We start from the raw sequence: 24,627 nt of genomic DNA on the forward strand, positions 1-24,627 counted from the left end.
CCACTCTTGAGGCATTCAACCCGCGCCAGGAATCCTCCTGATCGGCTGCAATACATCAAGCCTGGTAAGCTTCTGTTAAAGAGCGTTCAGACCTTTCTGCATGGGTTAAGTTCTGTCTTCTCCTTCGCTCTTCAAGACGATGAAGAAGAGGAGACGATGCCTTCACACCTCAGCCAACCAGTCATTCGGTGCCAGCCTAGTCCATGTACGAGGACGTCCATGAGATTGGGGGGGAGAGTGTAACCACGGTAACTTCTGACCCCACTTCCGCCAGTCCCTTAATTGTGGCGGGAATGAACCCTGTATAAGTTCCGGGTCAATCAGCTGCATGTCCCTGCTCCTCTGGCTGCTGTTGTCCCTGTGGTTGGCGTACTTGTCAGATATCGACAAGTTTTACACTACAGACCAGTTGACAGCGTGCAATAACCCGGCCGATTCATTCATCTTTACACTACCTCACAATCGACTCAACGGTGAGTTATTTGTTTGTTTTGTCACAATTAATGAAAATGCGGAGCCGCGATCGCACATCCTAAAACGCCGGTAAGCTAATGCTAGGCTAGCGACAGTAAGTGCAATTACTAGTTTTATTTATTGAATATTGTTGTTTTTGTTTATTCCATTATGGCCGAATGTTGACTTAACGTATCTAGAGTTGAACGAGTGATTTGATTTTTGTAGTTTTGTCCGTTTTGGATGTTTTTTGTTACTTTTCTGATGAAATGCCAAAGCGGCCTATGAGATTTTGCATTGAGGTAAATTCCATTTAGATTATTGAATCTGTTGCGCAACACCTGTGATTAAATGAGTTTTGTAAATATATTTGATTAACTTTGGATAATGTTTATTAGCTTTATGGCTGATATACTTTGATGGGACCCATGAGAATGTTTTTCTATAATAGTATTTTGAATGAAATTCATTATAAGAGATGATGGTTTGTTGATTGTTGTGTGGAACATGGCATTAATTACTTGTCTTTGTTATTTATGGATATATGTATTTATTTTGTCACAGCAGTAGAATGCTGTTTCATTTTCTTCTGTGAATGATAATTTATGTTTTTGACCTTGTTTAGGTCAGGTTTTTTTTTTTTTCTCCCGCGATCAGCCCTGATCAGCGCAAGATGGCGAGCCACCCGACCACCGCTACGTTGCGGTAGGAATTGTGAACCTATGGACTGAATCACTGAATCAAACTGTTGACACATGACCTATCACAGGTCCATGGAACTAAACTAAATCACATACTGGACTACACCTCATTCAACCTCCTTTTGGAACCTAATAAGCTGTTTTGTATTGTCAACATTATTTTTGGTTGTGATATATATGCATATTCTTTTTTTTTTTTTGTACATCCGTCTATACATTTCTCATAACAAACATTTTATATATATATATATATATATATATATATATGTGTGTGATGGCATCAGCCACACAGGGGTAAATTAGTCCATTTTTCACTTTATTAGTTTGCTTTGCAGTTTTCTTCATTAATCATTTGGTTAAACCTAACACTGGTATTATGAGGCGCGCACATAGTAACATTGTGTGGTTTTTCTAAAATGTTTTGTTATATTATGTTTCTCTTTCTTTGAGTTACCTGGGTTTGGGCGGTGGCTGTTTCCTGTCTGGGCAAAAGGCGTGGCTGAGGACTCTGGGGACAAAATGCCTGCTCAGCAGGACCAACCATGGGCTTACCAGGAGCAGGGGTGTTTTAGGCTTAGTTAGGTTATTCTGTGCTTAGTTAATATTAGTGTGTGTTTTTGTTTTCCCCCCTATTGTGTTCAAATGGTTTGGCCAAATCATTATAAAAGCTACCCTCATGTGTCTTTTTAATTAGGTCAGTTTGTGAGTTAAGTTGTGTCTCACTTTGTTTTGTTTAAGTTTCTGGAAATTACTTTTTGTAGAGTTATATTTAGTTGACCTGTTTTATGGGCCTGCTAAGTATGGTTTTGAATTTTGTTAATTTTGGACTTTTTGAGGGTTAAAATAAAGAAAACCCTTTTTGAAGATATTTTTTTGCCTGTGTCCTCTTTGCTTTGGCTGCTTGGTCCCTCACTATCTATCTATCTATCTATATATATATATATATATATATATATATTGAGCTCAACTTTGATTTCCTGTGTTTTATTCACACCCCCTCAGGCTCCACAGTCGAACCTTATTCTGATAGCTCATTGTCTATGAGGCTGCAGTCAGGCGCCCTGGTCCTTTAACCGCATTACAGACAGGTGGAGACAGATGATTGGCTCTGGCAACCCCCTTAAAGGGAGCAGCTGAAAGAAGGTTTGGGCTGATTTATTTATTTTTTAGCCCTGATTAGTGACAGCAGGCCCTGCTAGCCTGCTGGGGGGGTGTCGCACTGAGTTTATTTAACCTCCCCCGGATGAGCGGCTGTAAGCTTTGATTTCTCGGACCTGGTGCAGCAGGTTGTGGGAGCGAATCTCCAGTGCCTGGATCTTTGCCAACAGCTTCATGTCCTCTACCTCGTAGTCTGGGATGATCTTAAAGCCGTACTCATCATGATCCCTGAGGACACAGCAGATGTTTAACACATTCATCAGGTCTGGAGTAAACAGTGAAAAATTTGATCTATTTAGAGTTTCTTCTTCTGAGTTTTTAATTGTCATGTCAAGTGACTCTTGAATGAGAAAGAAGCAGGTTGTGTCTGTTATTTTGTCTACCCTGCTGTTCAGGTGCTCGTACCTGTGCACACTGAGCTTCGTGACTCTCTTCAGCTCTCCCTTCAGAGCGTCCTCGATCATTTTCTGCACGGCCTCCCGCTGGGCCGGATGCAGAGATTTGATCTCCTGCAGCCTCCGCAGGACTCCCAGGTAACGGCTCTCCACCTGACAGTTAGTGGCCTCCAGGAAAGCACACTGCAGCCAATCAGAGGGCAGGAAAAGGCATTAATCACTGTGCTGTAGGCTGTGGGCTGTAGCTGGCCCATAGCAGCTCTGTGTGGTGGTGGAGTGTTTAAATGAACAGAAATGGCATCAGACCGACCTTCACCATCAGGGTTTTCTCCTGCTCTGAGCTTTTCCTCCACAGTTTGGTCAGCTGGTAGATCTCAGAGTTCAGAAACTTGTTCTGAGTCTTATATGCCTCGATGTCATCCTGCAGACACAAACACAGACAACCTGGGAGGTTTAAGAGGTTTTAGACTCAGTAACGTAATATCGGCTGTTTCTTTACTGTTGATAGCTTCAGCTCATTTTGGAAGGTTTTTAAACTTTCTTTAAAACACAATCACTTACACTCTGTACCTTCAAGTAAAACTGTAATTCGCTGTAAGTTATCACTGTGCTTCACCTTGAGGTTGTTGTTCTCCTGCCGAAGCTGTCTGAGAGTCTGAGAGTTGATGCGGCCGGCAGAGGACGAGTCGGGGCGCCGCGGTTCTGACAGACACGCTGTCACCTGATCGGACAGCTTTATGATCACCTGACAGGAAACAGTCGCACAGTGAGTACAGCTGCAGATAGACTTCATGTTTTACTGTCACACAAAGCTCACAGGAAGCAAGAAAAAGTAAATGAGTACATTTACTCAAGTAGAAGTGCTTGTAACTCTAAGCACTTTCTATTTGTCTGCCAGCTGCAGGCGGTGATTCAACAACACAAAACTAGAATAAAGAATCGTTCAACTTCATTTCAGCCGTTCTCATGTTGCGTGGGTGCGTCCTGTTTTGGTTCAGGCAGGAAGAAGAAGCTGAGTCACAGAGCCAGTTACTGCCTAGATACGATACGTGACCACTGGGTGGAGCAGTTGATTGAGCTATATGGTCATAATGCACGCCACACATAAAACAGAATTAAAATGAAACCCTGACAGAGTCAAATATGCAGCCCGGAGGCCGGATTAGGCCCACCAAAGGTCCCAGTGCAGTCTTGGGTGGCTTTGAATGAAGTGAAAATTTAAAAGTTCAGATATCTGGAAAATAAAATCATCTCCTACTCGCGGTGTGAGAAAGCCAGCACAGGAGCAGAAGACTGCTCCTGTGCTTGAATGATAACGAAATGCTATTTAAACCTGCGACAGCAGAAAACTGAGTGAAGTTGTCTGTTTTAGACTTCGTAAGCAGCTCGCAGCATATTAAACATGAACCTTTTCAGAATGTGTTTGGACTTAAAAAGACATAATTTCTTTCTAAATATTTGTCTTGGATTCAGAAATCTGCAGTAAACTAATTTCACGAATTTGAGATCAAACTGCAGTGTATGTGGCACTCAAACTGACACAGCTGATCATTTTAAATAACTGAAACAACTCATGATTATGAAGGACGAGCTACCTAAAGAACCCTACTCTCAGCACGTTTTTTTTTAAATTTTTTTTATCGTCAGTCATAACTCCTGCAGCCTCCTCTCTCCTCCTGATGAATTTTAGGAATTGAGATGTTTCAGTGTGGCGTACAACAATTCAAATCCAGGTCAAAGGTAGGCGGACGGTCCAAATAAGGAGGCACAAACTTGAAGAATCAGAAAATATTTAAAAAAAAAAAAAAAAAAACACCCCCTGAAGAGACCTAAGTAACATCACAGAACACCAACCTGCCAACCGCTCTTTAAAAGTGAAGACACGGAGCTCGCTCAATGAGCATTTTGCTCTGTGATCTTCCTTAAACGTTCCCCTTTTTTGTTCTTTTGGCTACAATTCTCAGTTTTCCAACGAATCACATGGCACATCCATCATCTGGGCTGGTCATTTAGGTGAAGCGTTGAATGCACAGGAGAGGCCCTCTGTCTGATCTAATCAACATCCACCCACATTCGGTTTGTTTTGTGCTTTTTTTTTTTTTTTTTTTTTTTTTTTTTCCTGAGCCAGCAGCAGCTCCAGGAACAGCTCCAGATCTCAGAGAAACTTTCAGTCATGGAAACAAACGTGCACAGTTTATTTTAACGTGACCAACCAGAGGTCAGTCTGACAGCAACCTCTGGTTTGTCCTCACCTCCTGTTTGGCGTTGTTCTTCTCCTTCAGCATCCTGTTGTTGTGCTGCAGCTCGGCGACCTGCATGGCCTTCTCAGCCAGACTCTTCTTCACCACCTCCACCTCCATCTTGGCCTCGTCGAGCCGCCCCCGGAGGTCGGCCGCCTGCCGCTCGCGGTGTCGGAGCAGCTCCAGACGTTCCTGCTCATCCTCCTCTGCCAAAAACTCGGCACAGGTTCGCTTCTCCAGCTGAGAAGCCTCCAGCGCTTTGTGGAGGATCCACACCAGCTCCTGCAGGAGGCGCTGTGTTTGTCACTTTTTTCAGTGGCAGCAGAGATCAATAAAACTTTATGATTACTGAACGACTGATCACCTTCTGAGCTTTGACCTCCTCCATCAGCATCTCTTTCTCCTGCTGCAAGCGGCCTATCCGGTCTGAGGACTGAGACGCCATGTCTCTGCGGCGGACAGGCAAGGTGGACGCGCTGCGAGCCTTCACCCTGCGGCTGCAACTCTCAAACAGTGATGGTGACTCCCTGCCATCTGTAGGGGGCGCCTGATCAGCGGCATTGAGAAATGGTAGGGGAGGGGAGAGGCTCGGGGATTCAGAGGGAGTGCTGAGGGTTGGAGAAGCTGAGAAGTGACAGAGAAGGATTAAAAGAAGTCACACGCCTGGATGCTGAAGCGGGTAAACTTCTTCACAAATAAAATTTTTATCATTAGAGAAAAAATTACCAATAATCATCCTACAGATGTAATATTATCTACAGCTACTTTTAGTACCATTGATGTTAAGTTAGACTCTTTTTCTCCAATTGATCTTTCTGAGTTAACTTCAATAATTACTTCCTCCAAACCATCAATGTGTCTTTTAGACCCGATTCCTACAAAACTGCTTAAAGAAGTCCTGCCATTTATTAATTATTCAGTCTTAAATATGATCAACCTATCTCTAATAATCGGCTGTGTACCACAGGCCTTCAAGCTGGCTGTAGTTAAACCTTTACTTAAAAAGCCATCTCTAGACCCAGCAGTCTTAGCTAATTATAGGGCAATCTCCAACCTTCCTTTCATATCAAACATCCTTGAAAGAGTAGTTGTCAAACAGCTAACCGATCATCTGCAGAGGAATGGTTTATTTGAAGAGTTTCAGTCAGGTTTCAGAGTTCATCACAGCGCAGAAACAGCTTTAGTGAAGGTTACAAATGATCTTCTTATGGCCTCTGACAGTGAACTCATCTCTGTGCTTGTCCTGCTAGACCTTAGTGCCACAGGGTTCAGTGCTAGGACCAATTCTGTTTACATTATACATGCTTCCCTTAGGCAGTATCATTAGAAGACATAGCATACATTTTCACTGCTATGCAGATGACACCCAGCTCTATCTATCCATGAAGCCAGATAACACACACCAATTAGTTAAACTGCAGGAATGTCTTAAAGACATAAAGACCTGGATGGCCGCTAACTTTCTGCTTCTTAATTCAGATAAAACTGAGGTTATTGTACTCGGCCCTGAAAATCTTAGAAATATGGTATCTAACCAGATTCTTACTCTGGATGGCATTACCTTGGCCTCCAGTAACGCTGTGAGGAACCTTGGTGTGATTTTTGACCAGGACATGTCCTTCAACGCACATATTAAACAAATATGTAAGACTGCATTCTTCCATTTGCGCAACATCTCTAACGTTAGAAATATCCTGTCTCAGAGTGACGCTGAAAAACTAGTTATTACTTCCAGGCTGGACTACTGCAATTCATTATTATCAGGAAGTCCTAAAAACTCGCTGAAAAGCCTTCAGCTGATCCAAAATGCTGCAGCAAGAGTACTGACAGGGACTAGAAAGAGAGAGCATATTTCTCCTGTTTTGGCTTCCCTTCATTGGCTTCCTGTTAAATCCAGAATTGAATTCAAAATCCTGCTCCTCACATACAAGGTCTTAAATAATCAGGCCCCATCTTATCTTAATGACCTTGTAGTACCATATCACCCTATTAGAGGACTTCGCTCTCGCTCTGCAGGCTTACTTGTTGTTCCTAGAGTATTTAAAAGTAGAATGGGAGGGAGAGCCTTCAGTTTTCAGGCCCCTCTTCTGTGGAACCAGCCTTCAGTTTGGATTCGGGAGACAGACACTATCTCTACTTTTAAGATTAAGCTTAAAACTTTCCTTTTTGCTAAAGCATATAGTTAGGGCTGGACCAGGTGACCCTGAATCCTCCCTTAGTTATGCTGCAATAGACGTAGGCTGCCGGGGATTCCCATGATGCATTGAGTTTTTCCTTTCCAGTCACCTTTCTCACTCACTATGTATTAACAGACCTCTCTGCATTGAGTCATCCGTTATTAACCTCTGTCTCTCTTCCACAGCATGTCTTTTATTCAGTCTTCCTTCTCTCACCCCAACTGGTCGCAGCAGATGGCCCCGCCCCTCCCTGAGCCTGGTTCTGCCGGAGGTTTCTTCTTGTTAGAAGGGAGTTTTTCCTTCCCACTGTCGCCAAAGTGCTTGCTCATAGGGGGTCATATGATTGTTGGGTTTTTCTCTGTATCTATGAAGCGCCTTGAGGCGACTTTTGTTGTGATTTGGCGCTATATAAATAAAATTGAATTGTAAAGAAACTGATGGTGGTAATTTACAGGACAAACACAGACTAACAAGCTCTTAATAAAAACCCGAGGACTGAAGCGGACCATGGCCCAAATCAGGTACAAAATACTCAGTACAGGTGAGTCACAGTTCAGGCTGATGTTTATGTGTTTAGTCTGAAGTCAAAATGAAAAAGTCCCAGTTCAAGTCCAATTTAAAGTCACAGGTAACTATAGATGCATCTTCTTCCTTCCACATCTGATGGGCACCGCAGGCCTCAACTTTATTTCTATATAACCCCAAATCACAAAAATGCTGCCTTATTATCTCAAAGTAAAGGCCTTACAGTATTAGAGAGACTTCAGTGATTACATGATCCTCCATGTGGAGCACTTTATGACAGAAGATGCCTTCAACAGAAGCAGGATCAGAGTGGGGCAGCAATCTGTCTCGACCAAATATGGGTGGAAACATTCATAACATGGTTTGGTTCACTGTCACCTGTCACCTACACAACACTAACTACAAGGTTTATTAAAAAGAGAAATCTAATAGGAAAAGTAGAGAGTGTTCCTGAATCCAAACTGGGGAGCTCGTCTGTTATATTCTGCAGAATTTCAAACAGCTGAAGGCTTTTCAACGAGCTTTAAGAACAACCTGACAATGAATTCCAACAGTCCAGCCTAGAAGTAGGAAATCTGTGAACTAATATTTCAGCATCACTTTGAGGCCATGTTCTTAATTTTGTTGATGTTGCATATATGAAACAAAAAAGGCCTACATATTTGTCTAATGTGCGCACTGACGGACATAAGTGACTCCGAGACTCCTCACAGGGCTGCTGGAGGCAAAGGTAACACCATTCAGAATAAGGATCTGGTTGGACACCAAGTTTCTGAGGTTTTTAGGACCGCGTACAATAAAAAACTTCAGTTTGTGTGAATTTAAAAGGAGAAAATTTAACATCATTCAAGTCTTTAAGTTATGACTGTAGTTTAACTGATTTGCGTCATGTGGTTTCATAGATGAATAAAAATGGTATTACTGGTGTACTCTAAGCTCTAGCTAGTTACTGTAGTACTGCTGTAGTACTGTATATACATACTGGGGGTGTTGACTGTGTCGGCAATGTTCGGGGGAATCCAGGGAGGAGCTTCTACATGAAACACGCTCTGACTCCAGTCCTGGGATGACCTCTTACGCAGACAGTGGACTGAGTTTCTGTACTCAGAAAGAAGAAACATGAAGACCAACAACAAAACAAGTGGAAGACATCAGACTGTCTGAGCCGTTTAAATGTCTCAGATTTGTGGCCGAGGGGACTCACTGGATCTCGATGAGCGGATGCTTGAGCGACACGTTGGCGAGGGGAATTCGCGTCATCGGCACACTGGCGGCCCCCTCCCCGACCAGACCGATGGGGCTCTTCAACACTGGCAGGAAGTCATCTGCACAAACACACACAGACATTCAACACCTCAGACACACACACAAAGCCTGTGTGTTTTCTTCTAGCTGCTTATTTTCAATGAATGTGTGTTTGATGTTTAAATACTTTTTATTTGACCTTTACTTATACACTCTCTTATATAGTCTCATTAAGACTCGGTGTCTCATTTACAAGAGTGACCTGTGTCAGACAAACATTAAAATCGCAGCAATAGAAGAAACAATAGAATAGCTAAAATTGTCTAACGTTTACACATTCATGTCAAAAACAGGAACAAGTTCCCAGGGATGATTTCACAAAGTCATTTGTACGTCTTTTAAAGTCTACAAGTGACATCAGCTGATGTCATATCGTGTATCCCACAAAGATGGGGCAGAAAAAGAGGAATGCCTTCTTTCTGAGTTCTGTATGAACTGATGGTGACTGTAATAAAATCCTGAGACTGCAGACTATGACTAAACTGTTTGCATGATGTGTACTCTGATAAATAAGAAGGGAGTAAACCATACATAGATTTACAGATAAAATTATACCAATGAACCATCCTGCATATGGCCAGTGAGAGCCAGTCAACCAGAGAATATAAGTACAGTGGCGTGCCAAAGGTTTACAGCTGCTTGTAAATCTTAGTGCCCTGTGATAAACAGTCCATGAAATGGAGAGAAAGAGCAGAGGCATTCATCTAAATTTTATCGCTGTAATCCAGGAGGGGTTAACAGGTGGTAACAACGAGCCTTTTCCTTGCTGTGAAAGAGAAACACGATTGATTTTTGGAAAAAGAAGCCCAACTTCAGCCTCAGTTTCAGTAATTTTCACATAAACTAGTTTTTTTTCCTGCATTCAAAAGCAGTCTGAGCTGACACAGCTGTGACTGTATAAATTCAAAACACAATAAATAATTGTATCATCTGTGTAAAAATTAACCGAAGCATTAAGATTTTGTCCACAGCCATTAACATAAATAGTAAATAGTGCAGGCCCCACTACATAACCCTGGGGCACTCTCTGGAAGAGAGGCCACTGAGCTACATGCACTGCTGATGGTCAGAAAAGTCATTAGTAATACACCAAACTGCTTGGTCTGAAAGGCCTACGACCAGTAGCCTCTGGCATAAAATGCCATGGTCAATAGTGCTAAAGGCTTTTGAAAAACCAATAAAAAGAGCAGCGCAGTAGTTCTTTGAAAGGGCTTTCAAGGCTCAATAAACATCATTAAGAACTTTTAAGAAAGCAGTTTCATAGCATTGCAATTTCCTAAAGCCAGACAGAGAAGGAGATAAAGAAAAACTACTATAATCCAAGAAACTCTAAGTTGATTATTTACCAGACTAAGATCCAGAGTTTGGAAACTGGTCTGTACTGTAGTTATTGACCATTGAAGAATCACCAGTTTTCAGTAGGGGAGTAAAAAAAAAGGCACACTTCCAAATCTCTGGTAAAGGGTTCTGTTGTATGGAAAGATCAAAACACATCAACACTGGCTCAGCTATGACTCTTGCGTCCAGGCAAAAAAAGAAAGGTGACAGGAATATAAAGATGTTCACTCTTTTTAAAACTGTTGAAAAAAAGCTCAGGCTAATTGTTTTACGAGTCTGAACCTTAGCACACTTCACTGACGGGTCTTAAATTGTTTAATTATTACACTGAACAAAAATATAAACGCAACACTTTTGTTGCTCCCATTTTTCATGAGCTGAACTTAAAGATCTGAAACATTTGCTACATACACAAAGGACCCATTACTATCAAATATTGTTCACAAATCTGTCTGAGGCTACGTCCACACGTACCCGGGTATTTTTGAAAACGCAGATTTTGCTGTGCGTTTGCACCTTTCGTCCACACGTAAACGGCGTTTTCGGTCACTGAAAACGGAGATTTTTTAAAAAGGCCTGCCAGGGTGGATATTTTCGAAAGCTCCATTTTTGCATTTACTTGTGGATGAGGAAAACTGAGAAAACGCAGCGTCAAAGGTGTGCGCCATGTTATTGTTTCGGTGAAATTAATTTCTACAGTGGGGGACAAAATACTGTTAACTGTACTCTCTGCAGTGTTTAAATGCTTACACATACACACACAGTTACTATCCCTGCACACATAGGTTCTGCTTCTTTGTGCCATCTTTGTTTACTATTTCCCACCGAGGCTTCTAGACTTCTGATTGGCCAACATTTCTACACGTTTAGGAATATATCGCCACCTGTTGCTTTGGCATGTTCCTAGCAGCGTTTTCCTTCACTTTTGCGTTTTCAAAAATATCCGTGTACGTGTGGACGTAGCCTAAATCTGTGTTAGTGAGAACTTCTCGTTTGCCGAGATAATCCATCCCACCTCACAGGTGTGGCATGTCAAGGTGCTGATTAGACAGCATAAATATTGCACATGTGTGCCTTAGATTGCCCACAATAAAAGGACACTCTGAAATATGCAGTTTGATCACACAGCACAATGATACAGAAGTCGCAGCTTTTGAGGGAGCGTGCAATTGGCATGCTGACTGCAGGAATGTCTACCAGAACTCTTGCCTGTGAAATGAATGTTAATTTCTCTGCCATAAGCCGTCCTCAAAGGCGTTTCAGAGAATTTGGCAGTACATCCAACCGGCTTCACAATCGCAGACCACATGTAACCACACCAGCCCAGAACCTCCACATCCAGCACGTTCACCTCTAGGATGGTCGACCAGGTGGAGACCAGCCACCCAGACAGCTGCAGCAACAATCAGTTTGCATAAAAAAGAATTTTTGCGAAAACTGTCCGAAACCATCTCAGGGAAGCTCATCTGCATGCCCGTCGTCCTTATCGGGGACTGGACCTGACTGCAGGTCGTCACATGACAGCAGTTTGTCACATGAAAGTGTGTTCCAGTTCCTGCTAATGTTCAGCAACTTTACACAAGTATTGAAGAAGAGTGGACCAACAGCCCACAATCAACAACCTGATCAACTCTATGCCCATTGCGCACCATTTGCCTCACACAGTGCAACACATCTATATGTTGCACTGTGTGAGACAAATGGTGGCCACACCAGATACTGACGGGTTTTGCGACTTCTGTATCATTGTGCTGTGTGATTAAACTGCATATTTCAGAGTGGCTTTTTATTGTGGGCAGTCTAAGGCACACCTGTGCAATATTCATGCTGTCTAATCAGCACCTTGACATGCCACACCTGTGAGGTGGGATGGATTATCTGAGCAAACGAGATGTTCTCACTAACACAGTTTAGACAGATTTGTGAACAATATTTGATAGTAATGGGTCCTTTGTGTATGTAGAAAATATTTCAGATCTTTAAGTTCAGCTCATGAAAAATTGGAGCAAAAACAAAAGTGTTGCATTTATATTTTTGTTCAGTGTATTTTTTGTCCCCCTTATGTAAAATTATTTGCACTTCTACCTCCATTATCTTTTTCTTTTAAAATTTTCCATACTAGAGGTCCAATAATGTGATTAATGTGAATTCTAGATAGTTAGCTAGATTGCTAGATAGATAAAACGATAGCTAGTTAGTTAGATGGATAAGATAGCTCGACAAATAGGTATTATATGCACAACAGTGATAAAACAAAACAAAAAAATAAAAATACGTTTAAGTTAAAGAAAAGTAGAAAGCAAGACTAAAATTGTGAAAGAGTTGCAGATTGTAGTAATAAATAATGTTTAGACTATAAATAAAAGAAACAGCTACAAAAAGGTATAATCCAGAAATGTGTGTGCCTGAAAGGTGTTTTATAATATAATAGGAATGATTTACTGAAGTAGTTGAGTAATTCTGATGCCTAAACAACACAAACGTAGATAAAAACAATTTTAAAAAATGATTCTTTTAAAAATTAAGAAATTTTGCGATTTTCACTGTATATATTGGGATGAGTCTGGGAGGATCTCCAGGCCATGTCATAAAGACCCTGCAGGGGGCACTGAAAGATCTCCACGCTGTCAGATTAGGCTCTGAACACCTACATGAAGGATAATTAAAAACAAACAAACAATGGAGCAGTCTCTGTGAGCTGAGCTGAGACGTAAAAGTGCTGAACAAGCTGGGACATGTACTGAATACCTGAGAGCCAGGTGAGCTGCTCCAGTAGTCAGACTGATAAACAGAGGAGGTTCAATGCTTGTTTTATACAAATTTTATCTCACGATAAAAAAATGAAAGAATGAAGCTCTGAGCTGTGCCACTCTGTTTTTTTTTCCTTCCAGCAGGTGTTTGCTCACCAGTTTATATTTAGTCTGTGGGGGTTTCCTCTCATTCAGTCGCATGCAGCTGATCTGCAGTCAGAATCGCTTCCTGTCCAGATGATGATGTAACTGAACCATAACAGGAAATGATCCTCAGCTCCACAGGGCGACATCACAGAGCATATCGAGCACCACCAATATTTGGTGAAATGAGCCGTGATGGCCTCTTAAAAGTCAAATATTTTCAGAGGTGAAGTATTTGACTGCATGCTACATGAAGTACTTGGACTGATAACACTTTTTAGTACAAGCTTCATTCATGATTTCATTTAATGACATTTGCATAATTTTTGCTAAGTGAAGATTAAATTTTTAACCTTTTTAACCCTCTAATGCGCTTACTTGTTAATAGACAACAGTAGAGGCACACAACAGAAGTAAAATCACACTTTTTACTTCATCCGCAAAAGTATAATTTAAGATTAAGCCATGGGCGATTGTGGCTCAAGAGTTGGGAGTTCGTTTTGTAATCGGAAGATTGCCAGTTCGAGCCCCGGCTTGGACAGTCTCGGTCGTTGTGTCCTTGGGCAAGACACTTCATCCGTTGCCTACTGGTGATCTCAGAGGGCCTGGTGGCGCCAGTGTCCGGCAGCCTCACCTCTGTCAGTGCGCCCCAGGGCAGCTGTGGCTACAATGTAGCTTGCCATTGTGAATGTGTGTGTGAATGGGTGAATGACTGAATGTAGTGTAAAGCGCTTTGGGATCCTTAGGGACTAAGTAAAGCGCTATACAAATGCAGGCCATTTAAAAATGGTTTATTTGATCAAACACAGAAACTCAAAAGGCTGAAAGAGCTCATCAGAGTGCTTAATATTTTCAATTAGTTTGAGTCAGTGAACACTGTCACCAATTTTAACCTCATCTGTCAGTTGGAGGCTGTCCAGCATTGCACCTAAACACAGCATGACTGTGTTTACCACTGCTGTCATAGGAATGCTGTGCTTAGCTTCAGCTAGTCTCTGCCTGCTTAACACTGACGGATAACTGACCGTAGGCTGTCTGTACAAGAGGATGTTCAACTAAAAGCTGATCAGTGAATCCCGACATAATGCACAGAGAAATAAAACCAGACTGGATTCATGTTTAGTGCCTTTCAGTGGGGAGGGAGCGGTGAATTTCCCCACCTGCTCCTCTGCTTAATTTTTAATGGCCCTGCTGGGATTTTGATGATCTCCATCTCCAAACTCAGGTCCTAATTAGGATGATAAGGGTGTAAGAAGCACAGAGAGAGACCCTGTAAACTCCTTCATGCTGACCTAAACAAAAGAAAAACAGCCACATATATGAAGACACAATGAAAGGAAAAGCAGCTTCTTCTCTGTGACAAAAGTATAACCTGAAATATTTCTATGAAAAGAGGAACAAAACCAGTCAGTGCATGCTAAATGACTCGCTCGATCCTTTATTCTGACGCAATTTTAGACTTTCAGGGAACAGTGAGTCAGTCTGAGCCCCTCCCATGCCTCATGGAAGGATTTCCCAATTCTTGCTGGGACACAAAGGAGGAAGAGGAAGATAAACCACAGCAGTCACTCACTTCCTGAACATGAGAGACCAAACATGAACATGAGAGGGCCGATAAAGACAAAAGGTCTGAAGAAGCTTCTGGTGAGAGTCACGGGAAAAGCAAGTTAGAGACTGAAAGTCTGTTTCAACCACAGACTGGGTATAAAAATGAGATGGGAAACTCACAGCTTTGTAGCTTCTGCATTCTGAAGCCTCAACATTAATAGAGCTAGAAGTGACCACGTGTGGATGAGAGGCATACACTGTACAGGTGCATCACACAGACACAGAGATCAGACTTCTTCTGGGACCACAACTCATTTGGACAGCAAATGCTGAAAGTTTAGTTTTAGTTAGTGATGTGACGTTCTGTATCGAGGCTTCGAAGCTTGTGTCGAGTAATGGAGGGAGCGTTTCCGCGATGCGCGTATCGAGGCTTGCTTCATTTATGGGAGGAGCTGAAAATGATGACGTCCGAAGCCTCGCTGCCCGGCTGTACCACGTGACTGGTTCATGAAGTGGTTCGAACTTTGCCGCGAGATATGACAGCGATATAAACCCCTCAGACTTCATTCAAAATGTGGGTGTTTGATGGAGAGTTGCAGTTAGTGAGAGTTTGGAGACAGTTTGGAGGTTTATGAGAGTGAGGAGAGAAAGTCAGGAGAGAATGGAGCCAGCTAAGAAGAGGATGATGTCCTCCCCTGTGTGGGAACATTTTGATCTTATTCCTCCCAACAAGGTATGTAAATTTCTACAGAAGATGTATTTTCATAATACTGATGGTGCAATACAATATATGTTAAGCTGTCTTTACTTTTGTACAAGGTGAAGTGTTTGCTCTGTGCCAGGGAGCTGGGATATAACAACAACACCTCATCCATGCTTAGGCACAACAGAGCTTTGCATGAGAATAAGGGGAACACCGATTGTGGAGCAAGACCAGGTGAGCCATCAAATGTCATGATAATATAGCATGCAGTAATGTTACTAAATGATATAACAATATTATACAGCTGTAATAAGTTACGTGTGTGATATTTATATTTGTGCTTTGTCTTTATTGTCTTTCCTCAGGAGAACAATCTCCAATAGATGAAGACCTGGTTAGCATGGTGATTGAGGACTCCCAGCCATTTAGCATTGTGGAGGACAAAGGATTCAAAAGATTTGTTAAATCATTAAATCCTAGCTATGTTCTCCCCACTAAAGGTTATAAAAGCAGTGAAAATTTAGTTTTTACTGAATAAAATATGGGCAGGACTGAGGCCTCAGTGTGTAGCTGTCCATACCTCAACGTTACAAAAGCACAACCACTGTCCACACCCCAACCACACCTCACCTCACAGTAAATGATCATTTCCATTTTAAGCATTTCCAAATGATCATTTTCCATACTGCCAGTATAAATATACACAGTATACTGCCATCAATACAATATACATGTTTTACACACTCCTTTTGTTGTTGACATTTACAGGCTGTGTGCAAAAGGCCACACTCTTCAAATTCATGCCAACTAATATTTTTACGTCCAGTAGGTGTCCTACTAGAGCAAATGAAGCTTCAAGAAGCTTTGCGCTGGGGTGAACCAATTGGATGAAAAGCTTCAATGCTTCATGAGGCTTCATCTGCCCATCACTAGTTTTAGTCAACTGAACATCATCAGACTAGGAGACTAAATCAAAAGTTGATTCAGATTGGATCGCTGCCAAATTCGTCCTGACGAAAGTTATGATGCAAATTATGAGTTAACGAAATTAATAATATCTGTTAGCATTAAAAAGGCTCCCACAGCACAAACGCAGTCCACAGGTCCAGTTCAGGGACTCCAATTAGCTGAGGTGAATACTACTAGCTACAGCCACCTGGCAGTCATAAACGGATACGCCCCCTTTTTAAAAATCAGGCTGTAAACATGTTTTTCTTTCAGGAGTGACTCACTATGGCAGGGGTGGGCAATTCCAGGCCCCGAGGGCCGGTGTCCTGCAGGTTTTAGATCTCACCTTGGGTCAACACACCTGAATCACATGATTAGTTCATTACCAGGCCTCTGGAGAACTGCAGGAGCTAATTTAGCCATTTAAATCAGCTGTGTTGGTTCAAGGACACATCTAAAACCTGCAGGGACACCGGCCCTCAAGGCCTGGAGTTGCCCACCCCTGCACTATGGGGTCTGCTGGAGCCTCTAGTGGACGGTGGTTGAAGCTCACCAAACTGTAATTTACTGATATTTTCAAAATAAGATTAGACGAAGCAGATCTTCTGTCAGTGTTCAGGGCTTTTGTTTTAAATAAACTTTTATTGTTGCTCGCTGTAACTACATCCTGGAGAAACTTTAAAACAGTTAAGTTCATGTCTCAGCGTTCCATGTAGAAGCTCGAGCAGCAGCTCGCGCTGGTTTCTCACCTGCAGTGTTGTTGTTGTTGTTTGTTGGGTCTGAGCACATGGACATCATTCGGTGCTGCCAGCGCTTCACCTGTAGTTGCTGCAGCCAATAGAGCATCAGCTCCTCGGTCACAGCCTGGAGAGGGTGCAGGTGGATTAAGAGACTCCAAACACTTGCGACTCAAATCCAAAAATGCTTTAAGCAACATTTGGCCTCCTACCTTCAGTATGAAAGTCCGTTCAGGTGTCTTAATTTGGAAGGTACCCGGCTCTGACTTCAGTGGGTAGGTGAAGGTGGCACCGCTGAGCTCCACCCACCCGAGCGGCATCACGTCATTTGGTGTGCGGTAGTAGAACAGCTGGTTCTTCTTCTCCTCGTAAGTGAACCAGCGCTGCTTCCAGGCCCTCAGAGGCCCACCCTGCTTCATCAGGAAGCCGCACAGTTTGGGCTCCCCGGAAGGAAAACCTGCAGGGCCGGGCTGCATCTGGTCACAGAAAGCCTCAATGGTGAGAGGTGGAGCTGGTGGAGCCAGGGCGGATCTTTTAGCTGGAGGATCCAAGTGTCTTTTCTGGTCTGCAGGAGAAGGGGGAGGAGACTTGTGGGTGTTTAGGTGAGGAGGATCTTGGAAATGCTGAAGCCTCTCAGGTTTTTTCTCCTCTATGGACTCAGAAATATGGAGCTTATTCTGGACATCCTTTTCATCTGTTAGCAAAGTTATAAATGAGTTTCTTTTCTCATCTTTAGTTTTCTGATCTGCACAAAAAAGATCTTTGTGGTTTTGACAGTCCTGAGAGTCACCCGGTTCTTGTTCATGTTTTGGTCTGACAGAATCTCCAAGGTTCCTCTGATCTGCCCCCAAACCAGAATCTGTTGATTCAGGAAGAGGATCTAGTTCGGTTTGGTCTGGAAAGAGGTTTTCTGGTTGTGGTCGATCTGGTTTTGATTCATTTTTTGAAGAAGTTGAATCTTTAGCCTTTAGCCTGTTTGTCTCTGGAGTATTTTCTGAGGTTTTCTCCGTGTGAGGATCCCGCCGGTCTGTTTTCTCTTTAGCCTGTTTGTTCCCTCCTGGCCTCTGGTTCTTCTGTGACCCAGGCACACTGGCAGACTCTGTGCTCTGGTGGTCCTTCTTCGGAGACTCTGTCTTCAGCGTCCCCTCGTTAGCGTGGGCAGGAAGTGAGCAAGACGAGGCAGAGCTGGGATTTCCTGCTGAGCCGCTTCCATTCATCCTGCAAAAAGAAAGACGGAGGAAGGAAATTGAGTTTAATGATGTTTGTGAGGAGACGTTTGGCGGTAAACCATCAAACTGGATTCTGAGAATTTCAAATCCAGGCTAAGTGCCTTTTTCCAGACAAGGAGTATAAATAAAGGCTGCATTTGGAAAAAAGAAAACATAGCCAGCAGGAGAAGAAATGCAGGGACACAAATTCAAAGTAAACCAGTTACACATTCAGATACACATCAGTTTGTGTTGAAATATGCAATATCACCTGTATGCAGTAAAATCATGTGGACAGCCAAGGTTCCTCAAACTCATTTATTTATTAAATGATTTTTTTAAATTGATTTGCTTACTTTCTGAGTGTTTACCTTATATAGACTGTAAATAAAAGATGACTATACCCACCTTAATGCCACTCATTAGTTTTAGTATCTGTCTTCAACCTCAGAGATAGCATATAGACCAGGGGTGCTCAATCCCAGTCCTCGAGAGCTACTGTCCTGCAGCTTTTAGATGCATCCCTACTACAACACAGCTGAATCAAATGTTTGATCACCTCTTCAGCATGCCATCAAGTTTGGAGAAGGCCTGATAACAAGCCATTCGTTTGATTCAGCTGTGTCGGAACAAGGATGCATCTAAAAGCTGCAGGACAGTAGCTCTCGAGGACTGGGATTGAGCACCCCTGATATAGACCATATCTGTATGACAGGGTGGAGTGTTATGTTATGCTAGCTAGCTTGACTGTCAAGCTGCATTCACAAACAGTACAACAGCATCACACAGACACATACCTGCTAATTACTGCACAGTAACATCTAAATAAAAGTTTAAGTTTAGAAATGGACTTACTGAATGGTCTGTTAGTACGATTACGCACACAGCAGCCATATTGTTGGCTAGATAATAATAATAATTATTAAAATGACAACAAAAGGCTCTAACAGCACAAACATGGCCCTGAGGTCTCCAATTAGCTGAGGTGAAGCCTAGCAGACAGCTAGCAGCTGCAGCCACTTCTGTGAACTATGGCTATATCTCATTTAAGGGACGCATTTCGAGCAGCCTTCGAATTGGGACAGCCTTCATCGCGTCGCGGTGACGTAATTGGCCTTAAAATGCGGCCTTTAAGGCTGCAGACCCTGAATTGGGATACAGCCTTTCTGCAGGTCAGCCAAAGAGGCCACACCCCTTTTGAAGCACGCTGTAATCAAGAATAACATGGGAGTCTATGCTGTAGCCTCTAGTGGACATTAGAAGAACTGCATTTTTTTTCTGTCTTTTTTTAAAGCCCTGGGGTTGGTGATGAAATTCTATTGGTTCTATTTCGAAGTTCATGCTTTAATTTGTAAAACTAAAAACCATTTAAAGAGAAAAGAATCCATAAATAGTAAGAGCGTGCTGCAAGCGGACAGAAAAAAAAGAGAGTTGTATTGTTATTTCTAAGTGCTGGGCTGACAGTTGAACATTTTCCTGTTTAGAGAAACATCAGCTTTGCTTTGGGTGTGGATTTTGTTGTGCGTGCAATGGCAAGCGTAGTCAGTGTCTTAATGTACAGTATAGTGCCTACTGTATATGTATATGAAGGTATACAGTCTGTGGATCATCATTTTAAAATTCAGCTGAGAATGCTAAAAGTTTTTTCTCTACTGAGAAATAAAAATCAAATAGGACCAAACCTGTAAATAATTATTTTTCCATTCTTTCTTCTTTTACTGAAGTCACGTGTTTGTATATAGTCTAAAATGTGTGTTCGACTCTTTATTCACCCGTTGGTGGTCCAGGAGCAGAGCACCATGATGCGTGAAGCTCTAAAAACACGTTTTAGTGTTTTTTTCCCGCAGTGGAGGACCTGAATCCTTCTTCTACTGAAGAAAAGCACCAAAATAAGCACAAATCTGATGAGTTCTAAAGTAATGGGACCTAATTACAGGAAGTGGTTCAGGTCCAGGGAAGCAAAACATCTAAATGACAATCCATATCTCTGCATCTCTATACACACAGATATGAAGGGGGAAAGCCAAACTAGAGTAGCGGCTCTTGACTGGTAAGCGTGGCATGACCTTCTCATGTGGCAGGTCAGCCCACACGTATTTGTGGAATATCCAGTTCAGCTTAACTGCAGACCTGTGCTGTGCAGATCATGCATGTTACTGACTGCTGTTATATTCATGGATTTTTCCAGACAGCCTTCAATGAGTTTGGAAGGAGGCCGCGTCCTGTATGGACTGTTGGCTTTCAGTTAAACGGGTTTCAGATAGGAAAACCAGCTGCCCTTTAATTTTCTATTGACTACTAGACTCATTTTATTCAAACAGCTGAAAGGGGAAGATGGTAAAGGTTCCCCACATTCTGCCTTTGTCTGACAGTGTTTGTAGAGCATGTGCTTCCAGTTCGAGGTATTTGACATTTAGTTTGTGTAAGCAGTGGTGCGGCATTTGGTGTCAGCGCTGATTCACACTCCAGAGACTTGAATTCATTCAAAGAAGCACTAAGTTCGGAGATTTTCCTTTCCTTTAATTTAGTCTGACCGATCCCATCATTTAATGCCTTCCCTTTCCTCTGTAGGTGTTTCAGCTACCTGGAGGGCAGGGCTGACTGGGTTTTCCAGTCTATAAAGCTGTTGCTAGTACTTGCTCTGAGTTAGTTCTTTGTTTTTCTTCCTTGCACCTCTCACAATCCTGATTCTCCCAACTTTCACTTTTGTTGACTTACCATTCATTTAAGTTACTTCACTTTGTTTAATGTGTAATATTTTTAAAATGCTTCAGAATAGTGTGTTTGTTTTTTATCATAACTTTCTGAGAATCACTGTGACAGACTGAAGATCTTTTTTTAAAACAAATTCTATTGTGTTGTCACACTTAGTGTCAGCTGTTTATGAACACCTGCTTGGGATTTTGTGGGTCATTGTACGGAAACTGATCTAACTGCGCTGATTCAGAGTGTGCTTGATGCAATCGTCATCATGGGACAATGGCTAACACTAAAGTGTGAGATGGGTTGGAAACCCTTAAAAACCACAGATTTAAAGCAAGAGTGCTCTGTGGCCATTTTAAAAGACATTTAGCTTCTGGGGGGAGCTTTTCCCTCAATGCTGTTTTGTACATGTCAGGTTTTGGATCCAGTTCCAGATGAAACTACCAGGCTAATATTAGACTGGCAGGAAGAGTAAGAAAGCTGAAAAGGTTAGATCTGCATGACACTAAAGGGTGAGAAAAGAAAATTGCTTGAAATCAAATTAAGTGTTCAACAGGGGGGGAAAGGATCCAAGCAATGCTAAAGAAGACGTTCATGGGAAATTCTTCACCTAGGACAAACTCCTTTCAGCAGTGGTGTGTCTCATGCCTGTATTTCCTCTCATGCTATTTAAGTATTGGTGTGTGTTCAGAGCGTGCTAACTGGAAAAGCTGAGACAGTGCTGATTTAAAAGCCTAAGCGCTGCTTCCAGGAACGTAATGCAAGCATTTTAAGTGCTGAAGAAAAAACAAGCGATGGTCTGCACGTGACTTGTTTCAGTTGGGGCTGCTCCGCTGCAGGTGTGACCGCTTTTAGAGTTCACCGTGTCGGTCCCACAGCATACTGCTTGTCATCTGAGTGAGCATGAAATGATTCATGTTTGCGGCAGCAGCTTTGGCCAATATGTCTTGTTATCTAAATGTTTGTTTGACTTGGAAAAGTTTTGGCATTCTCACAGCTCACTGCACTGCCCCCGAAGGCCCAACCCAAAGCCAAACCCTCAAGCACGTCAGAGGTTTATGACAGTTTGAGCCTACTACTCATTAAGCTTATTTTACTCCTGTTGCTCTATCCTTTGGTAATGACTTACAACTGTGAGATATTTATGAGTGACTCCATGTTATTTCATCTAACAGAAACAACAGACACTGTCACCTCTCTGTGTGGAAGTCATGTATATGATGTTTATCCATCAGCGTGAACAGTTACGCCATGGCAATCCCAGGCTGCAAAGGAAAAATCAATATTCTCTGATTGATTTACAAGTGGTTGCAGAAAGTTGCTGTTGCAAGGTGAAACTGCTTTGGTTGCTGACAGATTGCTGCAGTTGCCTGTAGTTTGGGTGGAAGATGCCATCTTGTTTGCAAACATTTGACAGCTGCTAGCTAAGTTAGTTAAAACAAAGACTGTGCCTTCAAAGTAAAAGTCATTCATGTCTTGTGGAATGTGTCTGGCAATGAGGCCCAACCTTTACTTTGAAAGTTATCTGTTTCCTGTTTGGTTTGCACTACTGCTAGTGGTTAGTTAGTGAGTGTTTGCAGACAAGTGGCAACCTTGCACGCAAAATATGGGTGACTATGGCAACTTCCTAGTAACCACAGCAATTAAAAGGAGTTTTTCTGGTGCAGCACCCTGTTTGCAACCAATATCACCCCAAAACGGCCAGCAACCTCTAGCAACCACTGTAAGGCACCAGGAAGAAGTGCTAGTGGCTCTTGTCTAATTTAATGCAAAACTACAAACTTAGCCAACCTATAGAGCACCCTCTGCTGGTTGATTTATTAATATAATTCTGCCTGTTTCCTGGTTTTTAGCCATGCTCAACTGAGATGCTCTGCAGACAGGTGTTGTGCCAAAAACTGATTTCCAATGTTTCCGTGTGTTTTTTTTTTTATGTGTAATATCATTATATATGTTGCTAAATAGACTTTGGTGAACAGGTATTACAAAGGGGTGTATATGAAATAAAAAAAATACCTGTGTTATTGTACTTACATTATAATCAATCAGCTCCCTTTTGTCCACTTAAAATATGTTTACAGAACTATTTTTGCATTTGTTGCAATTTCAGCTGTCCCCTTGGCCCGATTACTCTTGAAAGAGATCTTTTTAAAGTCAACAAGAATTTTTTTAACTGCATAAATAAAGGATACAAAAAAGTCACTGCCAAAAACTGATTGCGGCTTCTACCTTGTTACAGGAATGTTGTTTGTTGCTTAAGATGCCTTGATATCATTCATGAGGGATACATTTGACATATGTTTCACATATTATAGACCAACAAGTTATTTATAGCAGTTTAAATACAAACAATCAGTTTTTGGCAGACAATCACTTTTTGACACAACACTGGCTCTGACTTCGGGACATTTGTTTCATTTGTCTTCTAGAAAGACTTTTTGTTTTATGACGTTAGTACAAACAGCTCGTCATAACTGAAATCAGATGTGTTTTTCTTGTTCGTTTTGGAGGTGGATCTCTGACTGATGAAGAGCATCACTGACTTTGCTTTTTGAGCATGAAGTGATGGAAACATGAGCAGCAGGCAGGAACGCAGTTGATCCGGTCACAGAATGCAGCACAACACCGGCAGCCTGATAGGAAGTGAGCAAATACTTCATGCTTTTAGGAAAGCTGCTTATGCTCACTGATCCCATTCTCTCTCTCTCTCTCTCTCTCTCACACAAACACACACACACACACACACACACACACACACACACACACACACACTCACTGGTAATTACTGCAGTACTTCATACAAAACTGTAAAAAATACTTTTAAATCGTCCTTCCTCTCAGTACAAAGTCTCTACACGTGTCTACTCCCGCTCATACTTACACACACATTAAAGTAATTTTTCCACTCAGCGGAACTCCACTGTTACTTTGATTACTTATTATTACTTTGATATTTAAGGACTTCTGTAACAGCAGAAACAGTTGAGGGTTTACCTGAAGGGGCGGGGCCTGAGCCCACCTGGCGGGTCTGTTCGTGTTTGACTGACAGCCGCTGCAGCTGTTAAAGAAATCACACTGAGTCACTCCACCAGCTCCTCACTTCTTCTCCTCTTCTGGACTTCTCCCTCTCCTCGTTCCTCTCCTCCTCCTAGTCTTCTTCTTCTTTTCTGCTTTACGTCCTTTTATTCTGACTTCTCTTTCTTCCGGCTCCTTGCCATCCACCCCTGCGGCTGGGAGCGCTCCTTTCAGCGCCACGGCCCAACAACACGGAGCGAAGACGTAACTTCCGGTAAGACATTTCAAAATAAGACCAGTTTTGGAAAAGTTCCTGTGATCTTCAAAATAATGTGTACTTTTGTAACATCAAAAGAATTCACGCTACTTAATAGCTAGACGAGGAACTTTTTAGGAACACTTGCACTTGAAATATTTTATTTCACTTTTTTAACTTCACTAATTACAGAACTGTTTAAAAAGTTTTAAGCCGCCCATCATTTTTTTTATTTTTTGCTTCCAAGCGTCCAGACCTTCTTGAGCAGTATTTCTTCATACTTTCTGAAGAACTGTCAATGCTTTTCTTTGGACATTGGCTCC

The 24,627-nt window shown here is 42.2% G+C and overlaps 1 protein-coding gene and 1 long non-coding RNA gene across 4 annotated transcripts in view; one reads left to right on the top strand and one right to left on the bottom strand.

The window, feature by feature from the left end:
* The window catches only part of LOC146676995 (TBC1 domain family member 2A-like), a 33,282-nt gene extending 8,989 nt beyond the window's left edge, over nucleotides 1-24,293 (bottom strand). For 2 of the 3 annotated variants that reach the window (XM_085417392.1, XM_085417394.1), the window contains exons 1-12: nucleotides 24,028-24,293; nucleotides 23,577-23,666; nucleotides 17,335-18,340; nucleotides 17,135-17,249; nucleotides 8,854-8,974; nucleotides 8,632-8,747; nucleotides 5,312-5,571; nucleotides 4,960-5,229; nucleotides 3,324-3,452; nucleotides 3,018-3,128; nucleotides 2,718-2,890; nucleotides 2,429-2,540 (exon numbers count right to left, since the gene is read on the bottom strand). In XM_085417392.1, coding sequence (XP_085273518.1) covers nucleotides 2,429-2,540; nucleotides 2,718-2,890; nucleotides 3,018-3,128; nucleotides 3,324-3,452; nucleotides 4,960-5,229; nucleotides 5,312-5,571; nucleotides 8,632-8,747; nucleotides 8,854-8,974; nucleotides 17,135-17,249; nucleotides 17,335-18,340; nucleotides 23,577-23,608 — 2,445 coding nt within the window. In that variant the 5' untranslated portion in view covers nucleotides 23,609-23,666; nucleotides 24,028-24,293. The remainder of the gene's footprint in view (nucleotides 1-2,428; nucleotides 2,541-2,717; nucleotides 2,891-3,017; nucleotides 3,129-3,323; nucleotides 3,453-4,959; nucleotides 5,230-5,311; nucleotides 5,572-8,631; nucleotides 8,748-8,853; nucleotides 8,975-17,134; nucleotides 17,250-17,334; nucleotides 18,341-23,576; nucleotides 23,667-24,027) is intronic. The other variant, XM_085417393.1, reaches the window with a different exon arrangement.
* On the top strand, nucleotides 15,118-15,929 carry LOC146676996 (uncharacterized). Its single transcript, XR_014913135.1, has 3 exons — nucleotides 15,118-15,467; nucleotides 15,554-15,671; nucleotides 15,803-15,929. It is a non-coding gene; the product is annotated as an uncharacterized LOC146676996 (long non-coding RNA).
* Nucleotides 24,294-24,627: the final 334 nt, after the last annotated feature.

Source organism: Rhamphochromis longiceps, linkage group LG2 (genome assembly GCF_057381845.1).
Source record: "Rhamphochromis longiceps isolate RC_006_pf linkage group LG2, R_longiceps_female_GT1.1, whole genome shotgun sequence".
NCBI lineage: Eukaryota > Metazoa > Chordata > Actinopteri > Cichliformes > Cichlidae > Rhamphochromis > Rhamphochromis longiceps.